This window comes from Artibeus jamaicensis, unplaced genomic scaffold (assembly GCF_021234435.1).
Source record: "Artibeus jamaicensis isolate MK-2021 breed Jamaican fruit bat unplaced genomic scaffold, CSHL_Jam_final contig_415, whole genome shotgun sequence".
Taxonomy (NCBI): Eukaryota; Metazoa; Chordata; class Mammalia; order Chiroptera; family Phyllostomidae; genus Artibeus; species Artibeus jamaicensis.
In genome coordinates, this window is record NW_026521823.1 from 40,168,143 (window position 1) to 40,181,818 (window position 13,676).

The window sequence follows — 13,676 nt, forward strand, 5'->3', positions numbered from 1 at the left end:
GACCCAGGTGTATATATTAATTAAATTTATACATGAGGACTTTTCTGTGTTTTCATCCAGTATCACTGAACTTCTGGAATTAAAGTCTTGCCTTCATGCGGTGGGGTAGCCTCTGAAAACCATACCCGTTTTTTCATGCGGTTACGCAGACCAGGAAAACTCGGCTCCTCCTTGGAAGGCTCAGTCGTGCGCTGTGCAGGGGAAACAGAAAGGGGGCGCGGTTGCAGACACGTGGGGGACACCAGCGAGCAAGTCAGCATGGAGCTCCGGCCCTGGAGCTCCGGCCCTGGGGCGTCGCTGCTCAGCTTACCTGTGTGAAGCCCTGTGTGGAGTACGGGTTTGAGAGTTCCTCCTGTCTGACGACAGGAGATCGGGACAGTCGGGTGGCAGAAGAGCAAGGCAGACAGAGCCTCCGGGTGCGGGGGAGGGTTCGGGGGAGGGAGCGGGGCTCCCTGGTGTGTGTGCTGAGCAGCACTCCCCCAGGCTTCGCAGGAACACGGCCCAGCCAGCCCTGCCTCCCCAGGAGGAGGGAAGCTCCGTGGCAGGTGAGTCAGGAGTGTCCCCAGCAGAGACATTTTAAAAGGTTTCATTACCTGCCACAGGCCCTTAGCTGTAGTAAGGACAGGTGGGGAATTGCATGTGCGTTGCAGCTCACCCAAGGATCGCTGGTGACGTGTACTGAGCATTGTGCACATGGCCCGATTCCAGCAGGCGCTCAAAAGTAGTGTCAAAAGGGGACACAGGGTTTGAAGCCACAGTTTTCATCGTGAACACTAGGAAGCTGCCTTTCTCTCAAACCCCTATCCTGTTTTTTCTCAGCTTCCACCACAGACCTTTCTGAGAGTCTGTGGTAGCTACTGCCCCATCTTCCTCAGTCAGTGACCTTCCAGTCACTGACCCCGTTCAACCAGACTGTCCCTGCCAAACCCCAGGACCTGCCCTGTGTTCCCCTCCACCCTGACCTCTTGGACATGTGGGGAAATCGGCAACATAGTGACACACAAACAGACATGACACAGGTGTCTAATGCTTCGTTTAGGAAGTGGCCACACACCGAGAGACCAAAGTGAGAAGGGACCCAGTCCCACCAGCACAGCAAGGTCCAGGAGGAGCCCCCTGGGCATCAGGATGCCCATCCCTCCTCTACTTGGAGGAACTCCTTTTTAAGTAGGAAACTTGTTGGAGAAAATAGCAACACTGTAATTTCAGGCTTTTTGATGGAGGAGTTAATACGGACCCTGGTGCAGAGCAGAATGTAGGATTTTGCCTCTCTCGTTAAGTTCTGGGAAATCTTTTTCTTGTCCCTTTCAGCTGCTGCTTTTTCTTATCTTAAAAATGTGAATAGCTCCCAGGAATCAGCCTAGGTCTGTGACCTCCTTTCTGTCTGTTCTTTGAAGACTCGCCTAATGTCCGTCCTTTAGTCAGTATTTCTATCTAAATAATTCCAGATTCTGTATTCCTTTTTGATTTGCCTTCATCACTTTAAATCTAACAGATACAAACTGAAAACAACCTTAGAGTTCTCTCCAAACGCGTGCCCTTCTTCAGGATTTCCGTGGCACTACCACCATTCTCTGTGTTGTCCGTGGTAAAAACTTCATAACCTTATTTGACTCACTCTTCCACTTTGGCCCTTTAATGCCACTTTTTCATTCAGTCCTGGCAGCTCTTCTTTGTAATATATCTTGGTTTCATTTCCATGTTCAAAACTTGAGTATAGGTCCCTCTTGTCTCTCCTGGAAGGGTCTGTACAACAGTCCCCTGTTTCCCTTGCTTTGAAATGACAGATCGCTCCTCTAAAACACAGGTTCCTGGGAAGGAGTCTGGCTGGCCTCCACTTCGCTAGCTTTCTCGCCCAGTGGGGCCGAGTGTTGCTCTCACTGGGTCCTGCTGCCGGACTGTGCAGGTTGCAGATAAGCTGCTCGAGGGATGAAGGCACCTTACACGTGTTTTTTGTTTGATCTGAACCGAGGTTTTAAAGCATTCTGCTCTGTGATCTTTTAAATACAGTATAATTTGGGATGTGTCTGTAATATTTTATTATATACGTTACGAAGTAACTTTTAAAAAATCCTATTCATATTACAAGTTTATACTGATAAGGAGTCTGGATGTACAAAGAACAAATCACGTCGAAGACATCGTCTGTAAGAATCTATTCTTCACAGTGACATTGTTCTTGGTACATAAGAGTCAGTTCTTTAAGATAACGTTACAGTAAATGTCAGGTATTCCCGATAAATCGGCACATCTGGGGGGACATTGGTTCGCAGTAAATGTAGGGTATATAATGGTAATAGGCAAGATGTACGGAGTTGATAGTAAGTCATTTTGTCAAAATATAGAAGAAAGAGCTGCCTGTAATTTTTCAACAGAAATGATTTGAAAGATTTAATAAGCTCTATAAAATCCAATCACAGTCTTGTCATTCTGATAAACTCACTTAAAGACTGTGGCAACTGAAACGCAAAGTTTGCTGAAAACAGGGACCGAGGCCTTTTCAGGTCCCAAGTGGCCCCAGGCTGCTGCCCTCCGTCCGAGCCGGCAACGCCCTCTCCTGGGGAGAAGCGGGTTCAGGATTTGTTCCTCTGAGGGTCTTCGCAGGTTCACATCCGGCAGAGTTTGCCCACAGGCACCTGCTCTTGGGGCCGCATGCTTCCAGCAGGTGGTTCAGCCTGGGCCTGCGGGCGCCAGGGTCTGCGGGCGCCTCGTGGGGCCGAGCTTGGGGGCAGGGAGCCGACTGCCACTAATGGTTAGACCACGGAGGAAAGATCTCCACGTGGATGACGGGGGTGGTCAGGACGAATTTTTTTTTATAAAAATGTATTAGGGAAGTGTTTATTTATGGTGCCTTTACCAGGGGTATTAATTTTAATCCAAAAATTGCAGTTTACCAGCTATATTTAAAAAGACCCCAAAACTTGAAATCCCCGGGATAAACTGACAACCGAAGTCGGTCGGGAGAGCGCTCTGCAGGTCAGGCAGGCGCAGCCTGAGCAATCGCTTTCCGGACCCGCAGCCCCCAGTGCCGCCGGGAGGTCCTTGGTGATGGGGCGGGGCCCGGGCTGACTCCGCCAAGAGAGGCGACTTTCGGACGCAGTTCTAGTAGTAAATATTTTCTCTTTCACAAGTGTCAAAGGACTTGGCTCTCACGCTACGTTTTCAGTGTACTTCCAGTCCTTTGGACTGCACATGTAACTAGAACCTTCCATTTCTGAATCAATGTAAATATGTTGTTTATGTCTCCAATTTTGGTTTCTTCAATCTCAGTGAAATTTTTTACACCTGTGACTGAAGTCTCCATTCCAAACCTGTCTAGTTCTATGGAGCCATGTCACGAGGCGTCCGGCCTCTGGGCCGAGGGCGCTGTGCCCCGGGCGCAGGTCTGCGGGCTGTGGCCTCTTTCTGGCTCGGGCAGCGTCCGCCTGAGGTTGAGTGGGAATCCAAAAGCACCTTCTCAGCTGAGGACTACAGTAATATTTGTTCGCTTTTTAAAGAAGATTTAGAAACACCGTCACGTGGAAGTTATTAACAGCATCGGTGTGACCCTTAACCCAGATGTTGCTTTTCTTACGTGCTCATGTTTCTGACGCCTGGTCTGGTTTTTCCTTTCAGGAATGGCAGAATTCTATTCAGAAGAACGCGGGTCTTGCATTTATTGAGCTCATCAATGAAGGAAGGTAATTAATTTTGCCGTTTTTAGACAACTTGTCGGGGTGCCTTTGATCCCACTGGGCAGCCGCTCTCACCTGCTGTCTGTTCCAGAAACGCACGATAAATATGTGTTTTAATTAAATGAGGTATCACAGAAACGCTAAAGGAACAAACTTTAAAATGTTAGAAATTCCTACTTGGGGGGCCATGTATAAAACGAAGGGACAGACTTCAGGAGGTTTTCCGGGCGCTCGCGCCGTGCCCCCCGCGTGGTCGGGGCTCTGCACGCAGACGGAGTGGGCCCGGGCTGCGGCCCATCTGCCGCCCCATCTGTGTCCAGTGCCCTGCGCATCCCCGGCCACCTGGCCACCTCGTGGGGATGGCTCTGCCCGAGCGTGTGTGCTGTCTGGTCTGCGGCCGAAACCGGAAATGATGTTAAACGTAGAAAGCAGAGCCGTCTGGCTAGGAATTTATATAAACCATCATTAGAACAGTGCCCTAAGTGAGGTGACGTTGGAGCCCGTCACTGCAATTTTCTGTCATAAACGGCCGTCCGCTCTGGGGCCGCAGTGCTTTGTTGACAGGGACACACTAGGACAGAGGCGATTGTCGTCACTTTGACGTGTGCGCCTTCTGCCAGCCAGGGGCCTGCACCCTTTGCAGCTTGTTTATTCTACCACACAGTGTGTTCTCTTGGAAATAGTGACTCTTTGGTGTAACCTGTTCATTTTTATTTCCAACCAGGTTTAATGAAACCAAAATAATGAAACCACGGAAATAATGCTTTATCAAGGGGGGATTGTCAAGAAAACATATTTTATTACATATTCCTTGAAAATTAGTTATATATGGTATAGAAATCTGGTTTTTAAGGTAACTTAATAAGCTTAGTATTACCGTTTTTTCCATCAGTGTATTATAGTCTGAGATATAGCCTTTGTTATAACAATATCTTACTATATTATCTCTATTTAGATATTCAATGCTTGAATTACTTTTAGTCGTAATAATATAGCTCTTAAAATGTAAATATACTTTATATTCCTGCAAAGCAAAAGATGCAGCAAATACCAGTCTTTAAAATGGTATAAATAGGCTTACATAGTAACACGCTGTAGTTCTTGTAAGACTTTATTACTGTCTGCATTGGTAATTATTGTTCATCCTCAGCTGGTGGTGGCAGGTAGAAGACAGTTTTGCCTGGGACAGTTGGTGTCATATCAGTTACAGAAATCTCTCCATTCACACATGTGCTGATTTCGCTCATTTGTTGCAGCTGTGGTGTAAAAAACAATTATCTTGTCACTGGTAACTCTGAAGAGTTCACAGAATTGAACTGTCGCCACTTAAGATTACAGTTACTGTGTTAGACAAGGAGAATGATGGAAAATTCGCTAGTATCAGAGTTTTTTTAGCTTTTGATACTGTTGCTCAGTGGTAGAGTTTGGGTTTATCTTTTGTTTGTTTTGTTTTTGTCTTCTTTTGGAAAGTGTTTGGAATTTTGGAAAGCAGTTAAGCTTTCGTTTAAATTGAAACGTAAAGGAACCTCCAGAACGCGCACCGTGAGGTTCTCTGTGCCGCTCTAGGTGCGCGTTTCGTTTTTATGCCCGCCTGCCCTCCCGTGAAGATGACTTTGAACAGTGACCGACACCTGACCAGCCATGGGACCGCGAGAACGGGCCGCTTGCACGTCGATGCAGCCAGTGTCTGTCGGGCACCCGCCCGTCCCCAGCAGCGTGCTGGGGGCTGGGACGGGGACCTGGCACACCGGGCGCTGCAGTGGTGCCAGGACTGGGGGGCAGGCGTTCCCGGGAGCCTCAGATGGTGCAGGTCACCTGGTCTGCAGGGGTGCATTTTCCAAACGGCGGGGCCGTCGGGGTTTTCAGGCAGAGTCTCCACGAAGGAGCCCTGGACTTGGACAGCTGCGTGGTGACTGACAGCGTGGTGACTTTGACTGTGGGAGCGGGGTGGGCTGCGCAGGGGAGGGCGAAGTGGGGGAATTGTCCCAATTGTCCCAACTGTGACAGAACAAACTAGGACTTAAAAAGGTGCATCCAGGCAAAGTGTGGCAGAGAGAGCCTTTTCAGCAAGTAGTGCCTGCACAGCTGGACGTCCTGCACAGCTGGACGTGTGAAAAATAAACCTGGACACAGACCTTATTCCTGCACCCAAATGAACTCAAAGTGGGCCAGGGTCGCCCTGTATATGTGAAATGACGCAAGTCCTGGCAGGTAGCAGAGGAGAGAACCTGGGTGACTTGGGCATCGTGCTGACTTCATAGAGGCAACACCAGGGGCCTGACCTGGGAAAGAAAGAGTCGGCAGCCCGGAGTTCAGGAAGCTCACCAGCATCCGCTGTGCACGAGAGGCCAGGAGAGAGAGGCAGACTCGGACTGTGAGAGAACAGCGGCACCAGACACAGCTGGCAGGTGACTGCTGTCTGGCGTGTGCCACAGTGCGCGAAGCTCGCAGCAGAGCGCCACCCACCTCACTGGGTCACGGCCGAGGAAGACACGGCCATGGAGAGCAAGTGCGCGAGCCGGAGCTCCGCAGCCCTCAGGGCAGTGCTCGCTGGGACCGCAGGGGCAGGTCGCCACAGGCCTGGGAGAGGGCCTGAACGCCCGCCCTCGGGGACCCCGACCGGGCCCGACGCTGGTGGGGTGCAGGTGCTGGTGGAGTGGCCAGTGGCACCCGGGCTGACGGGGCAGAGGTTTGTCACAAGAGCGAGCCTGCTCTTGGCACACGATCCAGCCACCACACTTCTGTCTGCCCAGAGAAGGAGCAGCCTCCTGTCCCCAGGAAAACCTGCACGCAAAGGGTCACAGCCACTCTGTTCAAAATGGCCAAAAGGTGGAGGCTGCAGCAGAGGCGTGCGCTCAGTGAGTGAGGGACAGAAGAAGGGCTGTTCATTACTCACTGCTGAAAAGAAACTCAGTTGGTCCAGCTGCAGGAAGACCAGCGGGAACGGAGTCTCACGTCACTCAGTGGAAGGAGCAGGAGGAAAAGGCGGCACGCTGCAGGACAGGAAGCACGTGACATTTAGGGAGCGGCCAGACGGAGGAGACCACGAAAAGAGGGGTGGTCTCCGGGGGCCGGAGGGAGACAGAGCCCGCAGGGTTTTCAGGGCGGTGCGCCCACCGGATCCGGCGCTCAGAACAGGCGGCGCCGAGAGTGGACCTTGGTGTGTGTGCGGCGGTCGGGGGCCGTGGTGGTGGGTGTAGGCCCGGCTCACGTCTGCTGTGGACTTGAAGCTGCTTTACAGGTCAGTCTGCGAGGAAGTAAGGGCCTTCCTAAAACAAGTGCATCCCAACACGGTGCCAGCTCGGTTGAGAACTGAGAGGTCATTAGGAAATAGGCATGTGAGATTTTGTGTAAAAAAGGAATACAATTCTGGGCCCAGGAATCCAGTAGAGACCGGGGTGGGGGGCAGAAGACAGCCGGCCCCGCCTGGGGAGCTCTTGCCTGCACATGGCTGCAGAGCCGCACGTCATGTGCTGGCCACACAGGCAGGGACACTCTCTGGGCCAGGTTCGCGCCGAGAGGGGTTTCCAGGCTGAGCGAAGGCTGTGGGGTGTGACTGCGGAGGGTGAGGCGCCGCCTGAGTGCGGGGGACAGGCGGGCGGGCGCAGAGGTGCAGGCCGAGGTCTCCACAGTCCTGTTGAACACGGGCCGTGGTGTCTGACTGGCTGAGGGTAGCTGCCGGGGTGCACAAGGGCAAAGCTGAAGCGTCCCCGGGAACCCAGTCAGGACTGCGGAGAGACTGCGTCGTGGGAGGGGAAATGGGTCCGCAGTAGCCTGACTTCCAGCCTTGCTTCGCGGCTGGGTGGTGAATAGTGCAGACGCAGTTTTCTTAAAATAACGCTGTGTGTGGGGTCATGGCTGGGGTGAGAGAGGTTTTCCCTGCGGGTCGCACTGAACTTGGAGCACCCAGTTCAAGTTTGGGAGTCGGCTCTGTTGCGGTGTGCAGGCGGCGAGAAGGCAGGTATCTTTTAGAAGGAAGGGCTTCAGTGTCCGTGAGTGCTGACGGCGCGAAGCCAGTGCGGTGGGAATGAAGAAGGGGCCTTTGTGCTTTGTTGAAGGAGGGAAGCCTCTGAAAGGGGTCAGGCGGGGGCCCAGGGACTGGACTTCTGTTGAAGAGCGTTGAGAAAGGATGGGGCATTTCAGTTTTGGCAGGATTCGGGGCTTATTTATTTAGTTTCTGTAATGCCTTCCATTCTCCACGCAGGGCCAGGTAGGCCGTTTACTGAGAATGAGGGAACTATTGGGGAGGACAGGAGGACACTGACCGCAGCCAGTGTGGAAGAATGAGGGTGAGGAGAGGCAGAGGGAGCCCCGAGGGCTGCCGTCTGTAGGGCGAGAACGCTGCCCCAGGGGCCCACGCGCTGAGAAGACATTCACCTCTCTTCCGTTAGTGAGCAGGCCGTCTTCACGGAGCACCTGTCCCCTGCCCCGCCACCAGCCCAGTCTGGACAGTCGGGGCCCTCCCAGGTTCCCACAGCACCCCCTTTCCCTGTGTGCCCTCCCCGTGCCGCAGCATTAGTGTTCACGCATGTGCGGTGTCGTTCTGCGGCTCTCTCCACAGTTACAGCGCCTGTTACAACACACGCGTGGGGTCCTGCTTACGCCCAGTCCCATCCCAGTTCTCTGGCTGACAAACTGGCACCCTCTCCCTCGGAGTGCGGTCGGCACCTGCAGAGTAGCAGCGCCTCCGTGGCCGGAAACAGCGCTCGCCACGTGTCCGCCGCTGCTGCAGCACAGACCAGACCCCGGGAAGTGGAAGGGCGTCTCTCTGTTGCTGCGTGGAACAGCTGTCCAGGGCTTTGCTGACTCCCCCTTTGCTTTGGCTCATTTCCTTGCAACGCAGACCTTCCTCCTTCATCCACTTGCACTGGGAGGCCCAGATCAGAGCCTGCCAGGGTAGGTCCGCGGGCTGTGGCGACGACCAAGGCGCGCGGCTCCGTTCACCTGGCATCTGTCCGCGGGGCCTTGCTCCAGGCTCCGCATGAGTGACCGGCCTGGCCGTAGAGCGTTTTTCTTAAGTCCTTCTCATAGTTGAAAGTGAAACACGTAACAGCACTTACTCTTGGTTGTTAGATTGTCTTTAATTTGTCCTTGTGGGAATGAAGATAAAAATCTTTAAGTGGAAATTGTTATAAACGTTTATCCTACTTAACAGCTATGCTCCCGAACATAATTCATCAATCATAGCTGGGAAAAGCAATTGTGCAGTTGTCTGCAATTAACAGGACCCAAACAGGTGATGAATGTGCAGCTGAGTGAACGTACTCCCTGGGACGGGCTGAAATTATAAACTGGATCATTTAAAGGGTTCTAACAGAGGATCTTTACAATTAAAACAAAGCAAGGTTAATGGGATGTGAAATTGCCTATAATATCTTGGCAATAATAATTGGATTTTAAATTATTAAAATATGAGTTGAACTATAAAGCAAATAAGACTTTGTAAATTATGGAATTTGAGGCGTCTCTTGAAATAAATTAATCATTTTCCTAAAATAAACCTTTATTACTTCTTTGAAAGGAGTAGGGTATAATTCATGTATATTTATAAAAAATTGTATTGCTGTTTAGAACTGAATTTAACCTAAAATTTACAAGGTTCCAATTACTTACTGTGTTCTTTAAAATAGGAGAAAATATGGTTTGCATTTGTTAGATTTTGAAGAAGCCTGCTGCATGCAAGTATACTCATAACCCTTTAGTGATAAATGGTTCCAACTTGCGTATCTTCTTCTACTTTAACAAATACTATTTAATAATTAAATCAATAAGCTTTCATTACTTGAGTTGTTGATTTGACAAAATGCTGTATTTTTTTAAAAGATTTTATTCCCCAAAACCATAAGATAAGAAATTTTTTCTTAGCATTGAGATTCTGGTTTAACTTTGAACTTCACACCCTGGGAACACCTGGAAAATAGGAGTTCCCTCTTTCTATCTTTTTCATGTAGAACCTGATCTGTACCTTTTTCTTATTACTGTGTTACTCATTTTACATGTGAAATAAATGATCAAATATATTGTTTTGTGAACAATAAGGTGAAAAAACCTTATGCCTTCACAAAATTAGTTGTATGGGTCATAAGTAGTACTACTAATTCATACACTTAACTTCAGACACTGATGATAAATAAAATGTAACCAAAAGGAAGATAAACAAGTGCTATTTAATAATGGCTAGGTTTCAGGTAATAGGGAAATCTGTTTCAGAATTGAGTGACCAAAGATGTCATAGGACTTACATTCTTACACTTTAAATCGTGTTTAAAATATATGTGCTTATACATGTATTGAGATGGTTTTCCTCTTCTGTGAACAGCCTCAAATATCCTTCTTTCCTAGGCATCATTATTGTAATATGGGGAGAACTAAAGTAGCATTTCATAAGGCAGTCATAATTCTTTACATTAAAAGACAAAAAAGAGAGTGTTACCCTCTTTGGGGTCTATTCATTTCTGTGTCATATTTCCCCTATTTTAATTTCTTAGGGACATAAGTGTGTTTTTGTTATTTAAGAGCTTACTTACTGCAAGCACTCGGGATTCAGGGCATCCATGTCTGCGTTAGAAAACGGACTGAGGATCAGCTTGGAAACAGGCGACCAGAGTGGCCTTGGTGTCTGTGGCCTGCCCGTTGTTCAAAGAGCAGGCACAGGTTCAAGTGCAGGAACAGACTGTGGGAGGCGCTGTCTCTCAAGAAGCAATAGTGCATGTGGCCAGGCCAAGGTCAATGCCGTGAAGGTGGGAGGCGAAGAAGCAGGGTGAGCGAGCCAGTCGAGGTGGTCCCGGCCCAGACCGCTCAGTGCCTGGGTGGCGTTGCACAGGCCTGGGTGGCGTTGCACAGGCCAGCGTCTGAAGAGCCAGGTCCTTCTACAGCATGCCCGCCGCTGTCCCAGCTGATGCGAGGCCGGAGGGAGAGAAGGCCGTGGCGGTTTTCCGGGTACAGAAGGGATGCGACACCTGCACAGGCCTCCTCAAGTCTTTCACACCTGCAGAAGAACGTTACAGATGGAAGATAAGCCTGAAGGAGTAGTTACAAACTTTTCATTATAGGGGGCTTAGTTTTAGTAGTGATACACACACACTTGACATGTGTTTCTCATCTTCAAGTAATTTATAACTGAGAAGTTAAGATTTACATGCCAGAAAAAATAAATAGTTCCAAATGCCATAGACAGTATATAATAAAGAGTCCAGAGGTGCAAGTAAATAATTCAAAGATTGTAATGACCTCAGAAAAAGGAACTGTTGCTGTGCACGGCCCTGCCCCGAAAAGGCTCCTGCTGGGAAACAGGACCGGACACGCAGCATGTGCTCCACGTGGGACGGAAGGCCGGGCCTTGCTGCGTTCCCGAAGCTAAGATTTAGGAAGTACCTTTATGTTCCTCATTATCTGGTGGAACACAATCTCACTTGCAAAAGTCACATCTGCCTCTGAGCTTCGTAGTATTTAAACAGAGTTAGCGTTCTCCTGACTCTCACGTAATGACCAGTGTCTCACCCAGTGCTGATTGGGTCTGTAATATCAACTGCTGTATCATGGCAAGTATAGGACGTCTACACATTTTTCAAAAGCATTACTCATATTTATGAGACAGATTTCAAAACAGTTCGTTATACTGAAGACTAGATTTTCTTTATCTAGCAAAATATAAGAGAAACAATGGACTTCACTTACCTAGGAGCAGAGTTGATGTTAAAAATAATTTTTAAATATTTCTTCTAAACATTGAAGAAAGAAGCAATCCCATTGTACACACAGTCTTCCGGAGCTAGAGTAGATAACACTTCTCGATTCACATTGTGAGATCCCATCATCCCTGTGAGAACACCAGAGACGTCACAGAAACACAGTTGCAGACTGATGCGCACAGGCGAGATCATTCTCAAGTCCATGTGCAGGCCAGGTTCAGCATGAAAAGGGTCACATCGGGAGCCACAGGTGTTTATTCCAGAAACTCAGAGTTGCTTTTATATTAAAAAATACGCATCAGTGAAATGCACCACATCAACACTGAAAAAGAAATGTATATTTTTATATACAGACACTACAATACATATAGGGATAGTATTAAGAAATTCAGCATCTCTTCATGATATAAACTCTCAGTAAACTAGAGGTGAAAGTCCCTCGGTGTGATGAATGGAACCCACAGAGCCACATAGGGGCCCTTCTGAGGGTAAGACAAAGCACTTCTCCCCGAGATCAAACAAGGCAGGATGCCCTCACTCAGTGCTTGTGCTGAGTACTGAATACTAAGTACACGCTTGAGTACTGAATACTAAGTCTAGGGAGTGGACTGAGCAAAAGCCCGGGATATGAGATCGCTGTTCCAAAATCCATTATGATGATACTTACACATGAAGTACTGGAAACCTCAGTCAAAAATAAAACCATTATACTAGTATCAAAAACATGAAATACTTAGGGATGTACTAAATAAAATATCTGAAGGACCTGTACAATAAAAACTGCAGAATGGTTCTGTGAAAAATGTGTCAGTAAGTGAATAAATGGAAAACTACACTGGGTTGGTGGGTCGGGACACCCAACGCAGTCAGGTTTCTAGTTTTCCCGCACTTGTCCGTGGGCGCAAACCTAATCAAAGCTTTGTCAGGCTTTTTTGTTTGTTTTTGACGGGAATTAAGAAGCTGATTTTAAAATACCTGTGCAAATACAAAGGACCTGTGTTAAACAAATCTGAAAAGAACAGGGTGGGGGGTGTTTCAAACTGGAACAAATGAGCGACGGGAAGGAGGAAAGGAGGTCTTCGCACTCAGTCGTAACAGGACAGACTCTTCAGTACAAATTCCGCAAACGATCTGAACAGACCCTGCACCTGAGAAGATATACGAGTGGCCCATCAGCATGTGAAGAGGTGGCCCCGTCTGTGTTCACCTGGGAAGCCCAACCCGAAGCCACGGCGGCCTTGTGCACCGGCTGCAGTGGACGTGGTTAGGCAGGTTAGCGACGCCGGGGGGCAGTGTGGGCATGGAGCCACTGGAACGGGGCAACTGACTGGCGGGAATGCCAAGGGCACACTCACTTGGAGAACAACTTTCCAGCACCTACAAGACTAACATACAGTTCACATTGGAACCAGTGATTCCAAGCCTAGATATTTCCCAAGGGAAGTAAATGTGTAGGTCCACATCCAGACCTGTGTGTGCATGTGGGGGACAGCTGCATTCCTAAGAGACAAAGACTGGAGACAACCCGCTGTTATCAACTGACTGTGACATCACCGAGTGGGCCACTGCTCAGCACGAGACCGTCCGAGCTGATGCACACAGCGGGCACGGAACTCGAACGCCTGGGTGGCACTGGCGAAGCCGGACAGCAGAGGCGTACTACATGGTCGCGCTCAGATGGCAGGGAGTTCTAACAAAGTTCCTGGGAGAAAACATGGGCAGGAAACTGCTTGGGCTAGGCCCTGGCGCTGACTCTAGTCTGACACTAAAAGGGAGAAGAAGCAATCAGCGCCGAGTCATGCTAGGAAGATTCTGTGCGGCCTGGGAAACCGTCCTCCGAGCGGAAAGGCCTCCAGTTGCCTGGGAGGACAGATCGGCAAATCATGTCTCTGGTAAGGGGCTAATACCCAAAACAGAGAAGGGATTCTGTATTGAGTAGAGCTCAGAAGGAGGAGGACAAGAGCTGTCAGGAGACCGCACCTCAGACATGGGGGAGGATTTGTCCGGGTCCTGATGCTGGTAACAGGCAGGACTCAAACGCAGGCCGGTTCTGCCCTGGCCCTCATTCACCCCCAGTGACGGAGGACTCGTCCTCTGACTCGCACGCTGCCCTTCTGCTGAATTCTTTCCTTTCATCGTGTTGCAGGAATCACTTACGTTAAAATTCCGGGTCTCAGACTCTTGGGTCAAAGACAAGCGATGTAAATTATAACAGACTGAATGACGTTGGATACATCCGAGAATATCCGCACTGGCCTCGCTGCTCACTGTTCTGTCGGAAACAGAGTATGTCGTTCTGTCTCCGGACTGC

The 13,676-nt window shown here is 49.4% G+C and overlaps 1 protein-coding gene across 1 annotated transcript in view; it reads left to right on the forward strand.

Moving 5' to 3' along the window:
- The window catches only part of NBEA (neurobeachin), a 439,670-nt gene that overhangs the window by 208,068 nt on the left and 217,926 nt on the right, over window positions 1-13,676 (forward strand). Inside the window, exon 35 of the mRNA XM_053665561.1 lies at window positions 3,616-3,680. Within this exon, the coding sequence (XP_053521536.1) occupies window positions 3,616-3,680 (65 nt within the window). The remainder of the gene's footprint in view (window positions 1-3,615; window positions 3,681-13,676) is intronic.